This window comes from Neoarius graeffei, chromosome 21, assembly GCF_027579695.1.
Source record: "Neoarius graeffei isolate fNeoGra1 chromosome 21, fNeoGra1.pri, whole genome shotgun sequence".
NCBI classification, from domain to species: domain Eukaryota; kingdom Metazoa; phylum Chordata; class Actinopteri; order Siluriformes; family Ariidae; genus Neoarius; species Neoarius graeffei.
Genome location: NC_083589.1, coordinates 26,570,113 through 26,597,359, shown reverse-complemented (window position 1 = coordinate 26,597,359; position 27,247 = coordinate 26,570,113). Strand labels below are relative to the sequence as shown.

The 27,247-nt window shown below is 41.5% G+C and overlaps 2 protein-coding genes across 5 annotated transcripts in view; one reads left to right on the top strand and one right to left on the bottom strand.

Moving 5' to 3' along the window:
• The first annotated feature begins 604 nt into the window (after positions 1-604).
• LOC132869613 (uncharacterized) lies at positions 605-16,412 on the top strand. Its single transcript, XM_060902896.1, has 5 exons — positions 605-671; positions 860-922; positions 7,705-7,953; positions 8,081-8,335; positions 16,082-16,412. Exons 1-5 carry the CDS (start codon positions 617-619, stop codon positions 16,171-16,173), a joined length of 714 nt encoding a protein of 237 aa, XP_060758879.1. The 5' UTR covers positions 605-616; the 3' UTR covers positions 16,174-16,412.
• rpap3 (RNA polymerase II associated protein 3) overlaps positions 16,057-27,247 on the bottom strand; it is a 66,771-nt gene continuing 55,580 nt past the window's right edge. For all 4 annotated transcript variants that reach the window (XM_060902892.1, XM_060902894.1, XM_060902895.1 and 1 more), the window contains exons 12-17: positions 26,928-27,017; positions 24,871-25,094; positions 23,342-23,540; positions 22,209-22,306; positions 21,897-21,997; positions 16,057-16,614 (exon numbers count right to left, since the gene is read on the bottom strand). In XM_060902892.1, the coding sequence (XP_060758875.1) occupies positions 16,529-16,614; positions 21,897-21,997; positions 22,209-22,306; positions 23,342-23,540; positions 24,871-25,094; positions 26,928-27,017 (798 nt within the window). In that variant the 3' untranslated portion in view covers positions 16,057-16,528. The remainder of the gene's footprint in view (positions 16,615-21,896; positions 21,998-22,208; positions 22,307-23,341; positions 23,541-24,870; positions 25,095-26,927; positions 27,018-27,247) is intronic.

Genomic DNA, 27,247 nt, shown 5'->3' with positions numbered 1-27,247 from the left:
CATGTCTTTGGACTGTGGGGGAAACCGGAGCACCCGGAGGAAACCCACACGGACACGGGGAGAACATGCAAACTCCGCACAGAAAGGCCCTTGCCGGCCACGTGGCTCGAACCCGGACCTTCTTGCTGTGAGGCGACAGCACCGTGCCGCCCACTAAAATGAACATTTCAAAGAAATAACTGAAAACCCAATACTGCCATGATATTCATGATCATGATGAGTGGATTTAAATTTCTGATTACACCCGTAGTCAGCTGGGATAGGCTTCAGCTTGCCTGCGGCCCTGTAGAACAGGATAAAGCGGCTAGAGATAATGAGAACTATATATAGTAAAGGAGCAAGTAACAACATGTTTGAGGGGAAAGCTGAGGCTGATGTGAGCGAGCCTTCTTATTGTCCATTTACCCTCCCAACAGTGATATGTGAGCATGTAAATACTAAGCTACAGAGATTGCAGGAGAACTAAAGCTAGAGAAAGAGAAGTACAGAGAAAGGGAACATGTTGCTGGTTGGCTAATTTTCCTGATTAAGGTGTTTGCTTTCTTACTCATACAGTGTGTACGCAGCCTCACCTATCTCAAAATCCTCCACTGTACACATTTCATATTTTCCAACCATGGCGTACATACATATTTCACTTTGTCTGCTTCTGCATTTACTCCATTTTACAGGTATGGCATTTTAAACTGTACTTTTTAAAATTAGTGCTAATCATTTTAAAAAATAATATCCTTAGTGTATAATATACTGTTCAAGTTATATAGAAATACAATAGCATATATGTATTAACAATTTTTAGATAAAACGATTTCATAAACCATATGAATGTAACGTATGTAATGTGTTGTGTCTTGACAAGCTCATGGTGTTGACATGGTAGAAAAGGACCCTTCAAACATGCAGTCTAATGTCAACGAAACATGTGAGTAACTGCAAATATACAAGTTATATTTTAACTTTCAAATTGTGTTAACTGCATTAATACTCTTAAGAAATAAAGAAGCTTATATTTCAAAATAGATGAGATTTTAATTGAAGCGTTGCTCAAGCATGACTACGTATTGGTGCCAGGGTTCATGTGTTTCTTGATAAGAGGACAAGCTCAATACTTGTAATACGTGACACGAGACATTGCAGTTTTTTTTTCAGTAATCACTGTTTTAGATTTAAGGTATAACTTGGTCTAAAATACCGATTATAGAAAATTTACTTCCTAGTTAGCAGACAGTAAAGTAAATATAGTCTAGTCTACTAGTCATATAATATAAATAGGCTCATACGCTGTTGTCAACAAAGCAGGATGGTTTTCCACCTATGCTGATCATTTTAATAAAACTCCCTGATACACGATTACACAATCAATCAGACAAAGGTTACCTGCTAATTTGAAGAACTTTGCCTCCATCTTGTATATTGTTTTAGATGTGGATACTTGTGCTCTTATGACAATACAGTACTGTGTGAGTCTTAGGCACCCTATTTTTTTTTCATACAAACTTTGTTATAGATTTATACTTTATGACTTCTACGGTACATTATCGAGTCAGTACAAAAACATTTTAGAGTTCCAAATGTTCGTTTTCCAGCACAAAATTTAAATGTGACAGAAAAACAAATGCAAACAAAACAATCTGTGAGCTACTGCTCACTGACTTATCCCCCTGCTCTCGGTTATATCAGAATGCAAGCAATCGAAGGCACAAGACACTTATTATGAATGTTGACTTCAACAAATAATGAACCCTGAAAAAAGCAAGTAAAGAGCAGTGTTCTCCCCAGGGATTTCAAATAGCATCCTGGTAAACTGTCATTTTGAAATAGCATTTTGTTTCTTGAAATAGCGTCAAAATCCACCCTATATGTTTCATAAATACATTCAGTCGGTAAACAGGAAGTCGATGTGTGACAGACCTGAAAACAGTACACACGGTATAGAACCCCAAGCTGAAGCTCAGTACCGAATATCAAGCAGTTGTGCTTTGTAGTTGCTGAGAAAAGTGTTATGAAAATTTTGTAAATCCATGCTATATGTTTCATAAATACAGTGGTGTTTGAAAGTTTGTGAACCCTTTAGAATTTTCTATATTTCTGCATAAATTTGACCTAAAACATCATCAGATTTTCACACAAGTCCTAAAAGTAGATAAAGAGATCCCAGTTAAACAAATGAGACAAAAATATTATGCTTGGCCATTTATTTATTGAGGAAAATGATCCAATATTACACATCTGTGAGTGGCAAAAGTACGGTATGTGAACCTCTAAGATTAGTAGTTAATTTGAAGGTAATATTAGTCAGGTGTTCTCAATCAATGGGATGACAATCAGGTGTGAGTGGGCACCCTGTTTTATTTAAAGAACAGGGATCTATCAAAGTCTGATCTTCACAACACATGTTTGTGGAAGTGTATCATGGCACGAACAAAGGAAATTTCTGAAGACCTCAGAAAAAGCGTTGTTAATGCTCATCAGGCTGGAAAAGGTTACAAAACCATCTCTAAAGAGTTTGTACTCCATCAATCCACAGTCAGACAGATTGTATACAAATGGAGGAAATTCAAGACCATTGTTACCCTCCCCAGGAGTGGTCGACCAACAAAGATCACTCCAAAAGCAAGGCGTGTAATAGCCGGCGAGGTCACAAAGGACCCCAGGGTAACTTCTAAGCAACTGAAGGCCTCTCTCACATTGGCTAATGTTCATGTTCATGAGTCCACCATCAGGAGAACACTGAACAACAATGGTGTGCATGGCAAGGTTGCAAGGAGAAAACCACTGCTCTCCAAAAAGAACATTGCTGCTCGTCTGCAGTTTGCTAAAGATCACATGGACAAGCCAGAAGGCTATTGGAAAAATGTTTTGTGGACGGATGAGACCAAAATAGAACTTTTTGGTTTAAATGAGAAGCGTTATATTTGGAGAAAGGAAAACACTGCATTCCAGCATAAGAACCTTATCCCATCTGTGAAACATGGTGGTGGTAGTATCATGGTTTGGGCCTGTTTTGATGCATCTGGGCCATGGACGGCTTGCCATCATTGATGGAACAATGAATTCTGAATTATACCAGCGAATTCTAAAGGAAAATGTCAGGACATCTGTCTATGAACTGAATCTCAAGAGAAGGTGGGTCATGCAGGAAGACAACGACCCTAAGCACACAAGTCATTCTACCAAAAAATGGCTAAAGAAGAATAAAGTTAATGTTTTGGAATGGCCAAGTCAAAGTCCTGACCTTAATCCAATCGAAATGTTGTGGAAGGACCTGAAGTGAGCAGTTCATGTGAGGAAACCCACCAACATCCCAAAGTTGAAGCTGTTCTGTACGGAGGAATGGGCTAAAATTCCTCCAAGCCGGTGTGCAGGACTGATCAACAGTTACCGGAAACGTTTAGTTGCAGTTATTGCTGCACAAGGGGGTCACACCAGATACTGAAAGCAAAGGTTCACATACTTTTGCCACTCACAGATATGTAATATTGGATCATTTTCCTCAATGAATAAACGACCAAGTATATTTTTGTCTCATTTGTTTAACTGGGTTCTCTTTATCTACTTTCAGGACTTGTGTGAAAATCTGATGATGTTTTAGGTCATATTTATGCAAAAATGTAGAAAATTCTAAAGGGTTCACAAACTTTCAAGCACCACTGTACATTCAGTCGGTAAACAGGAAGTCGATGTGCGACATGCGTGGTATAGAACCCCAAGCTGAAGTTTGGTACCAAGTACCAGGTGGCTATGATTTGTGGTTGCTGAGAAAAAGGGTGTTTTAGACAGACGGAGATACGGATGGACAGAGGTAAACCAGTATATCCCCCACCCCCTTCAGAGCTGGGGTATAAAAAAAAACGTTTGTATCCGAGCAGCATATTATATATTACATAAGAGACGACTTTTCAGATTAAAAAAGAACACATAATGAAAGCTGCTGTTTTGGTGCAAAATTAAGAAGCAAGTATGACAGTGTCCAGAAGAACTGTGGCTGGTTCTGTAAGATGCTCTGTAAAACCTACAGCTCATTTCCTTATAAAACTGCACTTATTGTACCTGAGACTACCTCTATTTTAAGCAAAGGGTCCTCTCACACTAAATATTGACCAGTAAGCCATATTCATTTATTATGGCTTACTGCTTACAATTTTTATTTTTTTTTTAAATATGTTAAAACATTTCATTATTTTTAGCCTCCTAAGACCCGAACTCTTGTATGGCATGTAGTTTTAATTTCTCTTTGCTATTTGGGCTGATTGGCACCTGATGAGTGTAAAAACAAAGAATTATCTTTTTACATGATGTAGTTTCTGAGAAAAAATGATGTCCACCTATGATGACTTTCGTTTTAGATTTCAATAAAACACAATGAAGTCACAATTAAGTAACGATGTGCAAAACTCTTTATTTTGTGCCTGAACACAGCAGCATTTTTCTTGAGTGCAAAACACAAATAGTAACAACAATTGTGCCCTTTTGAGCAATATGGCTCATTTAAAGTGCTGCTTCAACAGTTGCACAAAGACGTAACGAAGTAAAAAACAAACATTTTGCATTGTTACTGTTCATTTAAATTTCTGAACACTGCATGAACATTGCATGAAACATTTCACTTACACTCCAAAACCGCTACTTCAAACTTTTTTTTTCCCTATGGGAACATGTTTACACCTATGTGTGAAAGGCTGTGTAACAGTTGCGATCTGCCTGTAAGCAGAGGAACACCTTGCATGTAACACACTGCACTCGAGTTTTCCCTAAGCAACCTTTGGCTCTGCAGCGTGCTGCATTCATGTTTACCATCTCTGGCAGATGTGCATTAGCCCTCCTGCGGAATGAGACATGGGGCAATGGCTTCACTGGACGCTTTTTCCCTTGGAATGACACGTCTGGGTCATCTTCCTGCTCTGAAAAGTCAGAGTTGTCATTGGCATGCTGAGCCAAGAAGGTCATGGCCACTTCCATACGAAATTCAAGGAACTGCATGATGTTCTTCTTTGGTGTGCCACATACAGTGAGGTCTTTGCGATACAGTAGCCAGCTGTTGGCTAAAGCCAGATCTGTAAAGTGCATTAGCATCCGCAGCGTCCATTTCTTTGTACGGCCACTCATGCGATAGTAACTCATCATTCTATCGACAAGGTCAACTCCACCCATCTTGGAGTTGTATATTTGGTCGTGAGATGGTCACATATCGCTTTAGCTTTTTGTCCCATCTCTGGCAGTAGTCTTCTGGCTCTCTATCATGAACAGCAGACATCATCAATACCAGTTTATTGTCATACCACTTCACCACGCAAATCTTTCCATCCTCAGTGGCAACTTGTGCTGAGATACCTCTTCCATCCTTTTTAATTCTTTTGTCAGTTGGTAGCTTCTGTACTGCTGCAGCGACCCGATTCTTCATAACTGTACCAGTTACATACATCTGCTTCTTCATCATGTGTTCCACACCTTGGATGGATGTGAAGAACCGATCACAGTAGATATTTGTATTAGGATGCAGAGTTTGAGACAGACGATCTATAACCAAGCCTCCCAAACCCAGATCCCCTGGTTCTTCAACCTGCTCAAGGAGTGCATCTTCACCTTGATAAATGTCAAAATCCAGCACAATACCATCTGCTGTTGCACAAACAAAGTTTTTCATGCCAACTGGACTTGGTTTCATTGGCAGATATTGTTGGCACGGACAAGCTCCTGTGAATGGAATCATCTGCTCATCAATGGAAACGCATTCTGGTCGAGTTTGAGATTTGCAGCCTTTCAGAATGCGGTTCAGAAAAGGCCTCACCTTCCAGAATTTATCACACTCTCTCAGATCCTCTGGAACATCATCAATGAGCACTTTGAGTGATCTCCTCAGTCTGAAGAATCTGTCACGTGTGAACTTGTCAGTGATGGCAGGGAATTTAAAGGTTTTGGACCAGTACATCATGATTGCAGGATACGGTATGCAAGACATCAAAATACAGGCACCAAAAAAATGATATATTTCATCAGTGGATGTGTTGAGTGGGTTCCCACATCTAGCCAGTGATGTAGCATTAGAGCAATCTGCAATCATTTTCATCAAATCTTTATCAATATACTGTTCTATGTAGTCCAGTAGGGTCCAGTTCTCTATGTCCTGCACAGTTTCCTCCTCATGCTCAAACTGGGCTTGATTTGGTGTTAGTGAAGAAGCCCTCCATCACATCCCACACCCTTTCTTGGACTGTTCTTGATGGCTTGGTCCTGGTGTTTCTTCAGGGACGTTGTTTGAGACATCAGCCTCATCTTGCTGTGTCCAAGAGCGACGTCTAGGAGTGCGTGATCTGGCAATGTCACGATCTGAACGATATCCTTCATATTCATTACGGAGACATTTACGTCCCCTGATAAGCTGAGAGGGCTGTGGAATGGGGTCCTCATACCCACTACTGTCCTCCTCACTGCTGCTTGGCTCCTGTCATGGGGGTTGATATTCAGCATCCCCTACGGGATCATCGATGTCTGACAAATCTTCCACCTCCGAGTTGTCTCCACCAATTAACTCCAGTGCTTTTGACAGAGAATAACGCTCTGGAAAAATACATCATGAGAAAAATCAAATTAAAAATTATGTAGATTTATTTATAAAACATGCTATATCTGCTTGTACTGTAGTAAACTATTGTTTTTTTTTTTTGCCTAAATCATCCCAAAATACAATTTCATTCTCACATTTTGTTGCTAGCATAATATGACTCCCTCTGTCCACATTTGTGGACATTGTCAACAAACTAACAAAACTAAGTCCGCAAGTCCCCATATGTGTACATCATGTTTAGTGACATAGTAAATTGCTACAGTTACTAACTTTTTTTGTAAAATTTGACTTCCATAACAAACATTGAACACTTTTATACATATCTGAACAAGAATCAGCCACAAATCTGATCAAATTTTTTACCTGGTCGATGTTTGTTTGGATCGGGAGTTGCCATCTGAACTTCTGGGTGTGTTGTCAGCCATCTTGAATCTAACCTGTAATGTGTTATACTCTTCTGCCACCACTAGGTAACAGTATAATGGCCTCATAAGTGGACACCAGGCCCTTGTAGAGCAAAATTTAGTGTTGTGGTCTAGACAACCCAAAATGTGATGTCCACGCATATGGACGCCAGGTCCTAGGAGATTAAGCCATTTATGGTCTACAGCATTTCTTTACATGTGCCTCAGACTTTACAGTACTGCCCGTGAGAAACAACATACTGCAATATCTATCACTGAATTATTTTCTAACATTGGAGCACACATTGCCAGAAAGACGAGCGTCCTACAAAGCTAAACATTCTATGACGGAAATGTGACATAAGTTAATCTGAACATAAAACTTTGTTTTACATAAATATTAACAAAAATAACGCACTGACTGCATTTACTGAAGCCCATGAGGACAAAAGCAGCTCGGATGATGAATAAGGAGACCACCTGGGAAAAAAAATGTTGGCAAAATATTTAATTCTGCAAATCATTATTTTACAAGGATACTGTTTTAAGATAATTGTATTAATCCTAGTGACTATTCATTTTGATGAAAAACTAGAAATTTTTTTGAACCTTTTTTGTAACATCTATTTTTAATTTGATATTGAAATATTACTTATAACTTCAGCAGGAAAAGAAGAATTTGATGAATATAGAAGTAAAGGGTGGTAAATAAAGACCTCTGTTAATTTATTTCAGATGGACCACGGGATCTGACCATTCAGGGTCCAAGTGCAGTGACTGTCGGAATCCCATGCAGCTATATTTGTTCTGCTGATTGCTCACCTCAGTGCACTTACACAATTGGTGTTGATGGCCAGTCTGGAGAGGGCAATGAGGTACAACTTAAATTAAAACAGTGGGTGAGCTCCACATGGGTGACCTGCACTGCAAAAAACACAGCCACAGGAAATACCGCCACAACCAGAAAAACCCTGCATGTTTTGGGTATGATGTCATAACGCTGCTCAAAGTAAACTGCTCAACACACTCACTCGCTTCTCATTATGACAGTAAAGGCTCTCAAGAGTTTTCAAAACCAACTGTTATGTTGTGCACTGATTTTCCTTTCCAGAGGGACCAGCAAATGTCGTAATCAGCGGGCCAGAGACTCTAACACCAGGCAAAACGCAGCGTTTTCTGTGCAGTGCGACCTGTAAACCCTCCTGCACTTACACCTGGGTTGTTGATGGAGATTTGGTTTCTGGCTCTGGGGATGAGGTGGTAATCAAAGCACCTTTGGAGGCCACCTCAGGAACCATGATCTGCAAGGCCACAAACAATGTGTCTGGATTGTTTGCAGCAGCGATCCGAAAATTAAACGTTACAAGTAAGTGGTGCAATATTTCCAGGAGGTGCATGATACATTTCACTGCTGGGTCATTTTTATTCAAAGCAAGTCTCCAATTTACTGAAAGAACAGTTGAGGCCAAAAGGTTACAGACACGGAGACTAACAATACCTAAACTCTATTTTTCAGAATTCCACACATTTCATATTACCACATTTCCAGTGTTAAAGGTTCTGACTGCAAAGTTGAATTCTGGGCAAAAATGTTCTATTTCTGTTGCTGTTGGAGTTTTGAGATGTTTCGCTGCTGCACACACTCTGTATCCTGTGTGTAAATGTTTTGCTGAGATAAAACGTGTCCTGCATTTCACGATTCCCGAGCATGCCGAAACAAGTGAGCAACAATATCATGTGACCACTGTGGGGCGTTTGACCTACTTTTAACCAAAACAAGTCAGCATGGGCAAACGTGGTGGACTCCGCTCTCCCATCAGCTAAAAGCCAGCAGAAAAGAAAAGGACAGCCTGCCTAGTGAGTGCAGCTGCAAGACAGAGCAAGGTTAGATGACATTTTTCTAGACAGATAAAATTATTCTAGCTAGTGCTTAGCTATCTTAGCCTTAGAATGCATAGGCTTGACTCCACGGTAGTGAGTATGGAGTTATACACCAATGTACTTACAGAGAAATAAACAAGAACACAAAAGCAGTAACACAAAAGCAGTCTTTTGTTTTACAGATCTATTCGCAAATGTCGACCACAAATTATATACTTGCGACTCAAAACTCTCCGAGGTCGATGCAGAGTCACGATGTTTTCCACGCGTCTCCATCTCAGTGTGATGCAGTTCCATAGTTATGTTAATTAGTTCAAGTTCCTCGCGTTCGGCTGTTTCCATAGAGCCATACTGTTTACCTCAAGAGGGAGGATATTCGGTCCCAAAATGGAGAAAAGCAACCCTCAGCAAATCAAAATGATCACATCTCGTCCGCATGATATTGTTCTTGCAAGACATAGGAAAATACCATGCGCAATAAAAAATTTTAAATTTCAGATGACTTTGCAGTCAGTATCTTGCAGTCAGTATCTTTATTTCCATATCATTGCCAAGTTACAGCTTTTCAGCTTTGATGTACTAAATCATGTATTCAGTATTCATGCTTTGTTAGCTTCTCACAACACTTGGCTGGAATTTTTACTCATTCCTCTTGACAGAACTGGGTGTAACTCATTCAGCTTTGTGGACCTCCTTTCTGAGACACACTTTTTTAGTTCAGTCCACAAAATGTCTGAAATTGCCACGCCAATACTTCCACCTTGTCTTTAAGAAATTTTGTTACAACTTTGGAGATGTGCTTAGGATATGCTCGTCTTTCTGGAAGACCCAGTTGCGACCAAGTTTTAACTTTCTGGCTGCTGTCTTGAGGCCTTGCTTCAGCATTTCAACATAATCCTCCTTCCTCATGATTTCTATTTTCTGAAGTGTACCAGTCCCTTTTCCAGCAAAAGTGCCCCACATCATGATGCTACCACCCCCCATGTTTCATTGTTGGGATGGTATTCTTCAGAGTAAGGGCCTCTGCATGCTCTTGCGACAAGGCTTTCGCAGATAGCTTTTCGCAGACAGTTGTAATTTATCGTTGAGCGGGGAGTAATAGGCGTGCGCGATGTTATTCACCGCCACAACGCAAGGGGGCGCGAAGTCACGAAATCGCTAGTAGTTGGTGGGTGTGATTAGTGGAGCGTTTATCCTCCGGTTACTTATAATGACTAGAACTGGAGTCGTATAGATGTACGTACTTCCTCACTTCCTCGATCAACCGCTCTTCGTGCTGCTCCCTCTTCGCTCGTGTTTTTAAAAATGGTGGTAGTGAAAACAAAACAAACCGGGAAAGTAGGGAAGCGGAAGTGCGTGTACAGCGGATGTAGAGTGGACCAATCAGAGCCCTCTTGTCTGCGAGGCTTCTGCGGTGGTCACAATTTTTGGGAGGTGCGCGCAGAGCATCTGCGAAGGGGGGGGGACTACGCAGACGCCATCTGCGAGGACTGCGTTGTCAGCATAAATTGGCCTTAAAAGCCTCATCATTTTCCCTCCACACATGGAGATAATCATTATCTGACCAGAGGGACCCCCCCCCCCCCCCAAAAAAGTCCTCATCCTAGTGATGTCTGTGAAGATTCTCAATCATCCAGGTCATAGTAAACTGTGGGTGGTAGAAAAGGGCAACTGGACTTGCTTGAAGATTCTTGAAAACGTTTCACCTCTCGTCCAAAAGGCTTCCTCAGTTCTGTCTGACTAATAGGGAGTATCAGATATTTATCCTCTCCTGGCTCAGAATCAGAATTCTGATGACCAGCTCATCTAAGGTGTCACTGAGGCATCATGTTGGTGTGGGTCGCTGGAGGCTGGGTGTGAATGGCGAGTCATTAGGGTGATCAAAGGATTGCCCGTTAGGGTGATCAATGGCAATCTGACTCTCTCTGTCCTCCTGTGAGTCCCCGAAAACAGCTGGGTCCTGGCGTACACCCAGCCGTCTGGGAAGAGTGTCCAAGACCACCTTGTAGATGGTTGACAAATGATGTCTTAGACCCCCACCTCTGTTCAGTGATGGCCGTTCCAGGTTTACAAAAATGGCTTCTTTGACTCCTCGCTCATACCAACGATCCTCTCTGGCTAAAATGCGTACGTCACAATCCCGAAATGAGTGTCCTTCATTGTTAAGATGAATGTAGACAGCCGAGTCCTGGCCTGAGGAGCTGGCTCTCCTGTGTTGGGCCAAGCGCCTGTATAGCGGTTGCTTCGTCTCCCCAATATACGAATTTGTGCAATTCTCACTGCACTGAATTGCATACACTACGTTGTCCTGTTTGTGTCTGGGTATTCTGTCCTTAGGGTGGACCAGTTTCTGCTTCAGGGTGTTATTGGGTCTGAAATGTACCGGAATGTTGTGTTTGTAGAAGATCCTCCTGAGTTTCTCAGATAGACCAGAAATGTAGGGAATGACAATGTTCTTGCGTTTGTTCCTGTTATCATCCTTATCAGTTATGTTCCTTTTTATGCTCTTTAGGAAAGCCCAGTTGGGATAACCGCAATTCTGAAGTGCTTTCTTGATATGGTTCTGCTCCTTCTCTTTTCCCTCTAATGTTGTAGGAATGTTCTGAGCCCTGTGTTGCAAGGTCCTAATGACCCCCAATTTATGTTCCAGTGGGTGGTGAGAGTCGAAAAGTAGGTACTGGTCTGTGTGTGTGGGTTTCCGGTAGACCTCGATACTAAGGCTTCTGTCTTGTCTAATGTGTACATCACAATCCAAGAAGGCTAGATTATTCCCACTGACATCCTCCCGAGTGAAGTTGATGTTGCTATCCACTGCATTGATGTGTTTCGAGAAAGCTTCCACCTCCTGGATTTTGATTTTAACCCAAGTATCATCCACGTATCTAAACCAATGGCTGGGAGCAACTCCTGCAAAAGTGGTCAAAGCTATATGTTCCACTTCCTCCATGTATAAATTAGCCACAATAGGGGACACTGGTGATCCCATGGCGCATCCATGCTTCTGTCTGTAGAAACTTTCATTAAACTGGAAATAAGTGGTAGTCAGGCAGAGGTCAAGCAGGGTAAATGTACTTGTCTCACTCTCTCATTGAGAAGCCACTTCTGGGAAATAATCCTGCAGAAAGCCCAGAAGTGGCTTCTCAATGAGAGAGTGAGACAAGTACATTTCACCATCGATGCTCTCCAGAACAAGACTAAACTGAGGTTTGAGGAGTTGACAGCCCTTCTTCCCAGTGAAGTTTTGGAACGAGTCTCTGATCTCACTGAGAAGGCACAGCTTTCACAACACACCAAAGGTAAGGAACGTCAGATGCGCAAATTTCAAAAATTGCTGTCTAAAACCACCTCCTCTGGCAAGACAGAAGGTCTGACTTGGAGGAAGAAATCTGACCAGGCTACACAACCGGACATAGAAGAGAAATGGGTGAAGAACTTATCCAACAGGGTACTCACCCAACCAGAGAGAGATGTCTTATCCAAGGGTCTTAACTTTGCAGTTTCACCTGAGTGGATACCGGTAGTAGAACTCATCACAGCCACAGAGACAGCCATCAGGAACAACAACCTGACCAACACGGAGTCAGAACAACTTAGACTGAAGATATCAGCTGCTCTATCCAGTGCGAAAGCACCTCCCTCCAACCTCACCAGCCAAGAAAGGAGGGCTCTTACAGTGCTTCAAAGAGACCGGAACATCACCATCCTTCCTGCTGACAAAGGGAGATGCACAGTGGTGCTAAACACAGCGGACTACCACTCCAGGATGACCAGTCTCCTCAGTGATACAACCACTTATGAAACATTGAGGAGGGACCCCACAAGTGTTTACAAAAAGAAAGTTGTTAGCTGCTTGCAACAACTAGAAAAGGACCAAGCCATCAACCGAGCTCTTTACTACAGATTGTACCCTGGGGAAGCCGTACCTCTCATATACGGACTCCCCAAGATTCACAAAGAAGGAGCTCCTCTCAGACCTATTATCAGCAGTATAAACTCGGTCACATATAACATTGCTAAACACCTAGCCACAATCTTGGCTCCTCTGGTTGGGAATACACCATATCATGTCAAAAATTCCCAAGATTTTGCTTCTAAAGTTGCAGACCTCAAACTAGATTCAGATGAAACCATGGTTTCCTACGATGTCACTTCTCTGTTCACCTGCATTCCCACCACAGAAGCAGTCGAATCTGTAAGAAAACGACTCCTTCAGGATAGCTCCTTACTGGATAGAACGAAACTCACCACGGATCAGATTTGCACCCTGCTTGACCTCTGCCTGACTACCACTTATTTCCAGTTTAATGAAAGTTTCTACAGACAGAAGCATGGATGCGCCATGGGATCACCAGTGTCCCCTATTGTGGCTAATTTATACATGGAGGAAGTGGAACATATAGCTTTGACCACTTTTGCAGGAGTTGCTCCCAGCCATTGGTTTAGATACGTGGATGATACTTGGGTTAAAATCAAAATCCAGGAGGTGGAAGCTTTCTCGAAACACATCAATGCAGTGGATAGCAACATCAACTTCACTCGGGAGGATGTCAGTGGGAATAATCTAGCCTTCTTGGATTGTGATGTACACATTAGACAAGACAGAAGCCTTAGTATCGAGGTCTACCGGAAACCCACACACACAGACCAGTACCTACTTTTCGACTCTCACCACCCACTGGAACATAAATTGGGGGCCATTAGGACCTTGCAACACAGGGCTCAGAACATTCCTACAACATTAGAGGGAAAAGAGAAGGAGCAGAACCATATCAAGGAAGCACTTCAGAATTGCGGTTATCCCAACTGGGCTTTCCTAAAGAGCATAAAAAGGAACATAACTGATAAGGATGATAACAGGAACAAACGCAAGAACATTGTCATTCCCTACATTTCTGGTCTATCTGAGAAACTCAGGAGGATCTTCTACAAACACAACATTCCAGTACATTTCAGACCCAATAACACCCTGAAGCAGAAACTGGTCCACCCTAAGGACAGAATACCCAGACACAAACAGGACAACGTAGTGTATGCAATTCAGTGCAGTGAGAATTGCACAAATTCGTATATTGGGGAGACGAAGCAACCGCTATACAGGCACTTGGCCCAACACAGGAGAGCCAGCTCCTCAGGCCAGGACTCGGCTGTCTACATTCATCTTAACAATGAAGGACACTCATTTCGGGATTGTGACGTACGCATTTTAGCCAGAGAGGATCGTTGGTATGAGCGAGGAGTCAAAGAAGCCATTTTTGTAAACCTGGAACAGCCATCACTGAACAGAGGTGGGGGTCTAAGACATCATTTGTCAACCATCTACAAGGTGGTCTTGGACACTCTTCCCAGACGGCTGGGTGTACGCCAGGACCCAGCTGTTTTCGAGGACTCACAGGAGGACAGAGAGAGTCAGATTGCCATTGATCACCCTAACGGGCAATCCTTTGATCACCCTAATGACTCGCCATTCACACCCAGCCTCCAGCGACCCACACCAACATGATGCCTCAGTGACACCTTAGATGAGCTGGTCATCAGAATTCTGATTCTGAGCCAGGAGAGGATAAATATCTGATACTCCCTATTAGTCAGACAGAACTGAGGAAGCCTTTTGGACGAGAGGTGAAATGTTTTCAAGAATCTTCAAGCAAGTCCAGTTGCCCTTTTCTACCACCCACAGTCATCCTAGTGATGTACTGCAAACTTGACTCTGGCTTTCATCTTTGCCAGGTCTTTCAGTAGGGGCTTCTTCCTTGCATGACAGCCTTCCAAGCCAATGGAGGATGTACATACTTTGGTACCTGATGCCTCCAACTCCTTCACCAGTTCCATTTTAGTTGGCTTGGAGTTCAGTTGAACCTTTCAGACCAAACTTCTTCCAACCCACCGGAGTTGATTTGTGCCTCTTTCCTGAATGATGCAGTGTTTGTGTGGTCCCAACTGTTTGTACAGATGCTCATGGTCTTTTCAATTGTATGGAAATTGCTCTGAAAAAGGAACCAGACTTGTGGAGAACCATGTGTTTGTTTTTTCTCTGAGGTCTTAGCTGAGTTGACTTGATTTTACCATGGAAGCAGTGGCAAAAAGGCACTAGCTCTAATACAAGTATGCTCCCACTTAACTATAACATTGGCCAATCAGAAGCTTGCATTAATTTCTGGAATCTTCCAGACTGTTTAAAGTGTTTGTATGCAAACTTTGGACTTAGACTCCCACTGGAATTCTGATATAGAGAACTAGAGCTAATAAGATGTTTTAAAATAACTTTTGATGTGAATAAAGTAGATGCACTAATTGACTTGCCAACAGAAATGTATAGTAACATGAAATGTGTGGAGCTGTGAAAAACAGATCGAATATCTTTAAGTGTATGTAAACCTTTGTCCTCAACTGCATTGAGTCTCTTAAGATGATTTGTAGAGTAATTTGTCATCAAGACCAAATGTTTTAAAGGACTGTTTCATTTGACTAAACCCAGGCTAATGAAATGTGTTTACATTTAACTTCTGGTACCTGGCTATCAATGAATTTGTGTCACAGCCTGGACACCATAATGGTTGCCCTTGTGCAATAAAATGATGTGCTTTGGGACTTTTAAGCTTATGATAGCTAAATCAGGTAGCTGCACTTGTGCATTATTATAATTGGGGCTTGTACTATCAATATCAGGGTGGCACGGTGGTGTAGTGGTTAGCACTGTCGCCTCACAGCAAGAAGGTCCGGGTTCGAGCCCTTTCTGTGTGGAGTTTGCATGTTCTCCCCGTATCCGCGTGGGTTTCCTCCGGGTGCTCCGGTTTCCCCCACAGTCCAAAGACATGCAGGTTAGGTTAACCGGTGACTCTAAATTGACCGTAGGTGTGAGTGTGAATGGTTGTCTGTGTCTATGTGTCAGCCCTGTGATGACCTGGCGACTTATCCAGGGTGTACCCCACCTTTCGCCCGTAGTCAGCTGGGATAGGCTCCAGCTTGCCTGTGACCCTGTAGAACAGGATAAAGCAGCTAGAGATAATGAGATGAGACTATCAATATCAATCATGTTTAAAACAGTGTACTGGTACTCAAAGTGTCCCAATGTTTTTTATATTAAAAAAAAAAAAAAAAAATTGTTTCAAAGCCATATGAAAATACAGCAGTAGAAAATCTTAAAAAGGTACCACCATGTTTTATAGTTATTTTTTCATATACAGAAAATTACAATTTATGACTGTGTGAATGTTGCATGTTTATTTTGCAGAAAAATATTCGTCCACGGCGGAACGAGTGGAGATGCTGCCAACACTGGTGTTCGCAAGCATTATACAGTTTGGTATAATGATTACATTATGACCAAGTAGAGGATATCATTGCTGAAGAAGAGAGAGTTAACTTGGAGTTTTATTCCCTCAATAGTATCAATCTGGACATAAAATAGCTAAATTGTGATGAACAAACTTGGTTGTTTATATATTATTTAAAAAAAAAAGAAATGAATAAAGTTTCATGGAAGCCAAAAAATTAAAAGGGGGACAAAAAAAATCAATCACTTTACAACATGTTTAATTAATTTAACTCTAGACGAGGTAAAAAGATCACTCAAACATTCATGATTTAACAATAACAGACTTGTTTGGAGTACAAGCTTTTCAAAAACAGCCACTAATATTGTACAGTTTGTCTCCTCTGTCCCTCCACAATGTAGATGTTATACTCCATATTTCTTCTTTAGGGCTTGGACTGAATCGTCTTCCAGTCCAGCATGTGAAATGCACTGAAACAGCTCCTGTAACACTGGGGGGGAAATAAGAGGAAAAAATAAAATTAATTTCCTGCATTCACTGGGACACAAGTGTATAAAAATATCACAAATTAGATGAAGCTTGTTGTTAAGAAAGGATGTGTACACTCCACTTGTGTACGTGTTGTGATTGTGTACCGGTGTCAGAGATAATGCTATATATAATCAAAATACCCAAGTATATTTGTAATACACAGGTTGTTTAGTATGGCAGTAAACGGAGTGCATGGTTTACTGTGTTGTGTGAATATAAAATGTCCAGAAACTGATGCTTCTGTATAAAATCACAATGCTACAAAAAGGTGGCCAATTATTAGTTGCACCCCCAATATACACTATATAGCCAAAAATTTGCAGACACCTGAACAGCCCATTCCAGATTTAGTCCATCTTTGTTGTTTTAGTAACCTCCAGTCTTCTGGGATTTGTGATAATTAGTGAGGTCACAGATGTTGGGTGAGGGTGGAGTAGATGTTCCAGTTCATTCCAAAGGTGTTCACAGGGGTTGTGGTCAGAGCTCTGCACAGGACACTCAAGTGAACCCCATGAGGACATAGAAGAATTTTGTTCCTTGTCTTAGTTCCAATGAAGGGAAATTGTAAGAAAGATAATGAACAAAATTTTTTCCATGTGTCTTCATGGAGTTCCAGAGAAGGGAACTTGTCAGTCCTGGGTATGACTTTAAACTGTAACTGGTAGGGAGTCTCAGGTCCAGGAGGACTTGAGTATTGTGGAAAATGGAGTTACCCCTTAATCACCATTGCTCCCAGGTCCGTTCTGACCCGGAGTGGTAGCAACTACCTAGGTTCCAGCTACAGTGGTGCTTGAAAGTTTGTGAGCCCTTTAGAATTTTCTATATTTATGCATAAATATGACCTAAAACATCATCAGATTTTCACACAAGTCCTAAAAGTAGATAAAGAGAACCCAGTTAAACAAATGAGACAAAAATATTATACTTGGTCATTTATTCATTGAGGAAAATGATCCAATAATACATATCTGCGAGTGGCAAAAGTATGTGAACCTTTGCTTTCAGTATCTGGTGTGACCCCCTTGTGCAGCAATAACTGCAACTAAACGTTTCCGGTAACTGTTGATCATCGCGGCACACCGGCTTGGAGGAATTTTAGCCCATTCCTCCGTACAGAACAGCTTCAACTCGGGGATGTTGGTGGGTTTCCTCACATGAACTGCTCGCTTCAGGTCCTTCCACAACATTTCGATTGGATTAAGGTCAGGACTTTGACTTGGCCATTCCAAAACATGAACTTTATTCTTCTTTAATCATTCTTTGGTAGAACGACTTGTATGCTTAGGGTTGTTGTCTTGCTGCATGACCCACCTTCTCTTGAGATTCAGTTCATGGACAGATGTCCTGACATTTTTCCTTTAGAATTCGCTGGTATAATTCAGAATTCATTGCTCCATTAATGATGGCAAACCATCCTGGCCCAGATGCAGCAAAACAGGCCCAAATCATGATACTATCACCACCATGTTTCATAGATGGGACAAGGTTCTTATGCTGAGATGCAGGGTTTTCCTTTCTCCAAACATAACGCTTCTCATTGAAACCAAAAAGTTCTATTTTGGTCTCATCTGTCCACAAAACATTTTTCCAATAGCCTTCTGGCTTGTCCACATGATCTTTAGCAAACTGCAGACGAGCAGCAAGGTTCTTTTTGGAGAGCAGTGGCTTTCTCCTTGCAACCCTGCCATACACACCATTGTTGTTCAGTGTTCTCCTGATGGTGGATTCATGAACATTAGCCAATGTGAGAGAGGCCTTCAGTTGCTTAGAAGTAGTTACCCTGGGGGGTCCTTTGTGACCTTGCTGACTATTACACGCCTTGCTCTTGGACTGATCTTTGTTGGTCGACCACTCCTAGGGAGGGTCACAATGGTCTTGAATTTCCTCCATTTGTACACAATCTGTCTGTCTCTGTGGATTGGTGGAGTCCAAACTCTTTTGAGATGGTTTTGTAACGTTTTCCAGCCTGATGAGCATCAACAACACTTTTTCTGAGGTCCTCAGAAATCTCCTTTGTTCGTGCCATGATACACTTTCACAAACACGTGTTGTGAAGATCAGACTTTGAGAGATCCCTGTTCTTTAAATAAAACAGGGTGCCCACGCACACCTGATTGTCATCCCATTGAATGAAAACACCTAATTTCACCTTCAAATTAACTGCTAATCCTCGAGGTTCACATACTTTTGCCACTCACAGATATGTAATATTGGATCATTTTCCTCAATAAATAAATGACCAAGTATAATATTTGTCTCATTTGTTTAACTGGGTTCTCTTTATCTACTTTTAGGACTTGTGTGAAAATCTGATGTTTTAGGTCATATTTATGCAGAAATATAGAAAATTCTAAAGGGTTCACAAACTTTCAAGCACCACTGTATGGGTTAAATAGTACATTACCAATAAGGCGCTGGCAGCAGGGTGCTTTTCAGTGCATTGTAACAGATGAACCCAACAGGGTCAATGGCACACCACCAGATGGCATGCGGAAGAGCCACTTAAATGGCCAACGGATGGCATCACTCAGCAAGTCAGCAGTCACTGTGGGGCAACTTCCATACCCATCAGGTAGGTCTGTGGCAATTTTTGTGCACCACCTGGCATCAGGTCTGGAGGTCCAGAGAGACAACATGAAGGGGGCACAATACCATTTTTCATACCATACTGTGCAAGGCGCTTCATTAGGAAAGGAAAGTAAGAAAGCCCTGTGGTGATGGAGTAAATGCAACAGCAGCAGGTCTGAGAAGCTGGAAGTTGCTAACATACAAGGGCTAATGAAGCCAGTCATTCCATGACAGCTCAGCCAGGCTGTTTGTGCCACCATTGCGAATGACTCTGTTGCGGGCCTCGCAGCCCATCTGCGTTTCTGTACATCCTAACGAAGCAGTTATCATCGCTAGTGATGGATAGCCGATGAAGGGAAATTGTAATGCTTCAAACACTGTGGCAACAGTTCAGGGTGAGAACGTATGGCTGTGATGGTCTGCTGTCCACAAACTTTTGGTGATATAGTATGTGTGTACAATTACTGATTGTGGCCCAGCTGTTGTTACTATCCACAATTTGTCTACTCCACACACATTACGGGCATTTAGCAGATGCTCTTATCCAGAGTGATGTACAACATATCCAGAGTAGCCTGGGGAGCAGTTGGGGGTTAGGTGCCTTGCTCAAGGGCACTTCAGCCATTCCTGCTAGTCCAGGGAATCAAACCAGCAACCTTTTGGTCCCAAAGCTGCTTCTCTAACCTTTAAGCCATGGCTTTCCCTGACAACCATATGACCACCACTGGTCAAGATATTTGGCAGTGGATAATTCTCAGCACAGCACTGACAGTACCATGATACTGTATGTGGTGCTGGTGTGATAAAGTGCACCAAGAAGGTAGGTGTGTCTAATAAAATGACCAGTATGAACACACGATGCACATATGCCAGTACCACAGAACCATGGTCTGTGTCAGTACTGTTGTCTGAGGATAGCCCCTCAGCATGAACGTCGACTAGAGACATGAGCACCGGAGTGGAAATTGGACTCTTTTTGCACCTTGTCAAACCGCTTTACCTTCATGGCTAAAGATTAGATGAAAGAAGCAAACACTCAATTAAAACCCACTAATAATGTGTATTTAGACTTAATGAACACAAAATATACACAACTGCAGCACATTGCCTGTACGATTTATTAAATTAAAAAAAAAAAAAAAGGAGGATCTCATTAGTAAATTTTGAGCCTGTCAGGGTTCCACATACGAAGGCAGGTACATTACAACCCCGCTATAACGAACTCCTTGGGGGACGTCCAAATAGTTTGTTATACCAAAAAAAAAAAGTTTGCAATACTGAAATGGACCCACTTGCTACACCAAACACATTTTCTTAGGTAAAACAAGACCAACTGTGTTCATCTTATATTTACACTTAATTCACTTACATATTTATGACATAAAGGAAATAATTCTTAAGTAAAGCAAAGAAGTTACACTTGCCATCATTTGCTTGCTGCATCTTCTTTCTTTTCAGCCCATCATGCTAACTGCAGTTATGGATGAAGTCTCTGAACTCTTTCTTAAAAAGTTGAAACTGAATTTTTCGGTACATCATATTCTTTCGACAAATTTGTTTTCTCACCATGCTATAGATGGTCCAGGATATGAAGTTTGTCTTCGATGGCGTCATGCCTCGAACTGCTACTCACGTACATGCGCGCAGCACCATTAGGACTAATTACCATGCACCTGTTCCATACTGGAGCACAATCACAGCACTTATAAGGACTCTCACTACACACAGACTTTGAGTGTACACGCTGTACCTTGTGTCTCACGTCACCCAGCCTTTTGTAGCACTGTTGATATTCTGGTTTCTGACTCCAGTTTGTATTTTGCCCTTTGTCTCTATTTGATACCCTGTCTGTGCTTTGCTTGACCATTGCTTGTTTCTTGACACTAATTTTTGATCACTGATTTCAATCTGTTTGCCAGCGTGTTTTTCAACAATAAAACTCTTCCAGGGATTACATCCGTCTATTGCCTGCATTTTCTGACAGATGGAGAGTATCTTACGTTTACAAGTAGCCACGATAACAGTGCTTACAGAGTAAAGACTCGATTAAAACTACTTTTAGCTTGAAACATAAGGTCCTTTTAAGGGATTTTTTTGAAGTCAGTGATTGCCATTCTTGATAATTGTTAGTGACTGATACCCAAGTGAGGTTTGTTAAGCCTTTATTTGATGGCGTTAACACGTATTGTTAATTTGACTGCGGACTTGATTACTTATTGTCTGTCTCTGGTGGGAAGAGGAATGCATGGCTCAGTGATTTTTTATTTTTTTTTGAAGACTCCGACTCATTGTCATTAAAGGTGCGGGACACGAAGTTAGTTGATTATATGCAAAAGTTAATAGTAGAAAGAGTTAATTATAGCAGGGTTGCAGTGTAATGCAAACAGTTGCTTGTCTTTTGCCAGCTATCATTCATAGCATTTCAAACCTTCAAATTCTAATTTTTTAGATTCAAAAATTTGGAAAACTTTTGAGCCATCAGTTCAAACCATGTAACCAGCTACTAATGATAAGTGATGAGACTTCTAGAGGATTTCCAGAACATTCATTTAAGAGGAGACTGGCTATGTGAGGAACAATTCACTACCATGTACTGCTAATAGATACAATCCAGAGGTAAGCTAGAAAAAACTAAACAAAATATCCTGGTGAATCAAGAGAGAGAGCACACACCTTGCTTTTCAGCGGACGACATAAGCATAACAGCTATGTCAAATCTTCCCGCACTTGACAAGCTTTTCAGGATGGCCAATATGACTGATGGGTCCTCATTTCTGAAGAATACATAAGGACAAGAAAGTATTAGAGGAGTGTATTTGTGAGAAAATTAGTAATGGGAAAGTATTATAAAAGGAGTGATAACCATATATAATACACCACTGTCAGAAGATAGCACGAGATCAAGAACATAGTACACTGTAGAGATATCTGCAGGATTAGAATATGTTGCTGTATGTGTGTTTGGACCATTTGAATTCAACTTACTTGATGTAAAATCTATGAAGCACTTTCAATATCTTGTTAAGTAGCTCAGGCTCCAGAAAGTCTTGGAAAATCGTTTGAAAAGCATCAGGCTGAATTTGCTGAAATAAAACAAGACCATCATAAGAGACACAATGTAACAGAATTGTACTGCATGTACATAAAATTATATTAGTTTTAGGCTACATCCACACAACAACAAGATTTTTTTTTTTTTAAATATCGCGTCCACATGGGCAACGGATCAGTAAAATTTCAGGTACATATGGCAACGCAACGCTTGCTGAAAACGATGCAATACACATGCCACACCTCTACGTGCGCTGTAAGATGGTCCCATCGGAGACACCAGAACAATAGAAGAAGACGCATGCGCATAAACCCCTTCTTCTGTAGCATTAGCCACATAAAGTTTTGATTATTAATCAGTAGCGTAAAACAAAAGACGCGGAAAGAGGAATGAATGGGGGTAGATGGAAGCCGGTACGCCAACATTCTGATATCCTCCAGAATTCTTTAATGGTCCGGAATAAATTGAATGCTACACGTTGATGGATTACTTTGTTCTTCTACGCCCTTTTTGAGGAATGTATTGTCGGACTTAAACCAACATCTGAAGAAGTGAGATCGCTCCTTTTTTTCCCCCTATTTTTGCTGGCGGGATTGTTTTTGTTTTTGGAAAGCGCACGGGCGGTGCGCGGTTTGGTACTGCTTCCGCAGTGTTTGGACTAAAGACTCTGCCCTAAGGGCTATTCTCTCACTCTCTCTCTCACTTTGCACCATGACAAATATTCACAGTGAAAATATTTTGTAAGCGCGTTTCATGAACCAAGTTATAGGATTTGTTGACAACTCGCATCGAGTTCGTTACACTTCTACCCGGCGTGAAGCACTGACAGTCACGTGGTTGTGATGTCATCGTAAACAAATCCGTTCTACTCATCCAGACGACTTTGCAACGGCGCCGTTGCCAGATTTTTCCACTCTGGAACCCGTTCTCAAAAGATTTCGTTTTGGGGCACCCAAAACGCTGGTGCCGTGTGGACGCCAGGCCAAAACGATAAACAATTTTATCAGATTCACCTGAATCCGTTGCCGTGTGGACAGGGCCTTAAACAATAACAAGCAGCATCTACCTTTAAATACTGGTAGGCAAGTTCAGGGTGATTACTGAGCCTCCTTAGATCTACTTCTAGCTGGAAGCTGTAAATGGGGGGTGGCGGAATCACTTCAACCTGGACTGAAGAGGCAGGTAATGATTGGTCTGTTTTACCAGGCACGGTTTCCTTTTTGTGCAATACGTTTTGTTTTCCAAAGAATTCTCCATCTGGGTCTCTGAAATACAGCAATTAAAAACCAAGTTCAACTGAGCTGGTTGTTCAACACGAGTCAAACATCTAAAAAGGTACAGTGTGCGTGTGTCTGTGTGTTGACTTATCCCCTTAGAGGGGTCACTGCAAATCAATATAAAGTTCTTCTGACTGATCACCATGGGAGTGGAAGTGGTCTTCACATATGACAATGCTCCCATCCACAGGGCACGAGGGCTCACTCACCAGCCATGTTATTAGAAACGCCCACACACCTGCTGTTTGATGCATTTCTCTAAATCAGCCAATCCTTTGACAGCAGCACAATACATCAAATCACGCAGATACAAATCAAGAGCTTTAGTTAATGTTCACTTCAAACATCAGAATGGGAAAATTGTGATAAAGTGTGACTTTCACTGTGGCATGGGTGTTGGTTTGAGCCAGATGGACTGGTTTGAGTATTTCAGAAACTGCTGATCTCCTGAGGTTTTCTCTCTCACACACACACGTACGTCTCTAGAGTTTACACAGAATGGTGTGAAAAACAAAAAACACTATGTAAGTGAGTGAGTTCTGCGGGTGGAAACACCTTGTTGTTGTTAAGTCAGAAGAAAATGGACAGATTGGTTCAAGCTGCCATGAAAGACAGTAACTCAAATCAAATCACTCTTTACAACTGTGGTGAGCAGAAAGCATCTCAGCATGCAACAGCAGATGATCACACTGGGTTCCACTCCTGCCAGCCAAGAACAGGAGTCTTAGACTCAAGAACAAGTCCCTATTAAAGTGGCCGGTGAGTGTAGCTTGAAGAGTATAAAAATGATGCAAGTCGTATGCTGTGGCAAACACAGTCACCAGATTTCAACCCAACTGAACGTTTTTGGTCCATCGTGTTAATGACCTCCACCACCATCATCATAAAAACACCAGCTGAGGTAATATCTTTTAGTAGAATGGTGTTTATTCTTCTAATACAGTCTCTGGGAGTTTTCTTTGTCCCCTGGCACACTGAAGCTGTTCTTGCAGATGACAGTGGCCAAACTCCTTAATAGGACACGCTCTATTGGTGTTTGCTTTATTATGTCACACTTCTGTACACTCTTAGGTGCATTAGTAAACAATTCAGTGAACGTCTGTAATTTGAATCAGTTAAACAGAAGCCAGACAAGTGCATGAAGATGAAATCTCCAAAACCACTGAACATCTCTTTGAGCTGCTGGACAACATGATGGGTCAGGTCAAGAAAGATGCTTTCCTGGAGAGTACTTGAGTGAGTAGATACTCAGGCTCTGAAGGTATTGATCTTGACCATAATAAAAACTCTGGATAAGAACTGTGTGGTATGGACTTACTTGGCTGGTCGTTCTGATGGAGGCTGTGATAGTTCCTCTATCTTCTGGATCTTAGCAAAAGGGAAGGATAAGCATGGAGAGGCCTCACATTTCCTCCCTCTATCTGATGAGCTGGATAATGTCTCAGACCTTGAAGAGCTTGCCTTGGCAGTGAGACTCTGAGGTTCGGCTATAGACGTGAGCTTTCCACCAACTTCCTCAATCTCTATTCTTCTCATTGGCTTCTGTAGCACAAGAGCAAATACAGGTTTCATCAGCTCACGCTAATATAGGCTGTCTCCTACAAAAAGTGTTTACCTGAAACTGATTCAATCAGTACAGTTATAAATAAAAGCATTAAATTAAGGATGTTGACTGAAAAAGCCTTTCTGAATAAAACAACCTATAGGGTTTTATTTCTTTATCTACAACCCCAATTCCAAAAAAGTTGGGACAAAGAACAAATTGTAAATAAAAACGGAATGCAATAGTTTACAAATCTCAAAAACTGATATTGTACTCACAATAGAACATAGACAACATATCAAATGTCGAAAGTGAGACATTTTGAAATTTCATGCCAAATATTGGCTCATTTGAAATTTCATGACAGCAACACATCTCAAAAAAGTTGGGACAGGGGCAATAAGAGGCTGGAAAAGTTAAAGGTATAAAAAAGGAACAGCTGGAGGACCAAACTGAAACTCATTAGGTCAATTGGCAATAGGTCATTAACATGACTGGGTATAAAAAGAGCATCTTGGAGTGGCAGCGGCTCTCAGAAGTAAAGATGGGAAGAGGATCACCAATCCCCCTAATTCTGCGCCGACAAATAGTGGAGCAATATCAGAAAGGAGTTCGACAGTGTAAAATTGCAAAGAATTTGAACACATTATCTACAGTGCATAATATCATCAAAAGATTCAGAGAATCTGGAAGAATCTCTGTGCGTAAGGGTCAAGGCCGGAAGACCATACTGGGTGCCCGTGATCTTCGGGCCCTTAGACAGCACTGCATCACATACAGGCATGCTTCTGTATTGGAAATCACAAAATGGGCTCAGGAATATTTCCAGAGAACATTATCTGTGAACACAATCCACCGTGCCATCCGCCGTTGCCAGCTAAAACTCTATAGTTCAAAGAAGTCGTCGTATCTAAACATGATCCAGAAGCGCAGACGTCTTCTCTGGGCCAAGGCTCATTTAAAATGGACTGTGGCAAAGTGGAAAACTGTTCTGTGGTCAGACGAATCAAAATTTGAAGTTCTTTATGGAAATCAGGGACGCCGTGTCATTCGGACTAAAGAGGAGAAGGATGACTCAAGTTGTTATCAGCGCTCAGTTCAGAAGCCTGCATCTCTGATGGTATGGGGTTGCATTAGTGTGTGTGGCATGGGCAGCTTACACATCTGGAAAGACACCATCAATGCTGAAAGGTATATCCAGGTTCTAGAACAACATATGCTCCCATCCAGACGACGTCTCTTTCAGGGAAGACCTTGCATTTTCCAACATGACAATGCCAAACCACATACTGCATCAATTACAGCATCATGGCTGCGTAGAAGAAGGGTCCGGGTACTGAACTGGCCAGCCTGCAGTCCAGATCTTTCACCCACAGAAAACATTTGGTGCATCATAAAGCGGAAGATACGACAAAAAAGACCTAAGACGGTTGAGCAACTAGAATCCTCCATTAGACAAGAATGGGTTAACATTCCTATCCCTAAACTTGAGCAACTTGTCTCCTCAGTCCCCAGACGTTTACAGACTGTTGTAAAGAGAAAAGGGGATGTCTCACAGTGGGAAACATGGCCTTGTCCCAACTTTTTTGAGATGTGTTGTTGTCATGAAATTTAAAATCACCTAATTTTTCTCTTTAAATGATACATTTTCTCAGTTTAAACATTTGATATGTCATCTAGGTTCTATTCTGAATAAAATATGGAATTTTGAAACTTCCACATCATTGCATTCTGTTTTTATTTACAATGTGTACTTTGTCCCAACTTTTTTGGAATCGGGGTTGTACAAAAGCTGCTAAACCACAACAAATTTGAGATCAATGGAGATTTACTGTGGATCTGAGGTGTTCTGGTTTGTCGATTGGCTGAACTGTTCTTCTTGGTATATCATCTGCTTGTTGCAGCCCAGTAGGCATCATCTCCTGAATAATATACAACCAATTTATTACACATTTATCAAGATCCTGGTTGGTAGAAATAAACTTCCAATGAGGCTTGAAAAAGCCCTAGGTAATGGCTTTAAATGTTCTTATTAACAAAAGGAAGCATTTCACTTTTTCGGTTATTGAGATTTTCATTGTAATGACTGCAACTGAAGAATAAAACAAAATCATACAATTTTTAAGAGTGCTTGGGTTGGGTTGTACTGTCA

Bases quoted from the DNA above. Each gene is read 5' to 3' on its own strand.
- LOC132869613 (XM_060902896.1), top strand. From the start codon at position 617: ATGGCGTACATACATATTTCACTTTGTCTGCTTCTGCATTTACTCCAT. The intron at 7,954-8,080 runs GTATGATGTCAT...TTTCCTTTCCAG, and splicing joins AAAAACCCTGCATGTTTTGG to AGGGACCAGCAAATGTCGTA. The intron at 8,336-16,081 runs GTAAGTGGTGCA...TTTATTTTGCAG, and splicing joins CCGAAAATTAAACGTTACAA to AAAAATATTCGTCCACGGCG.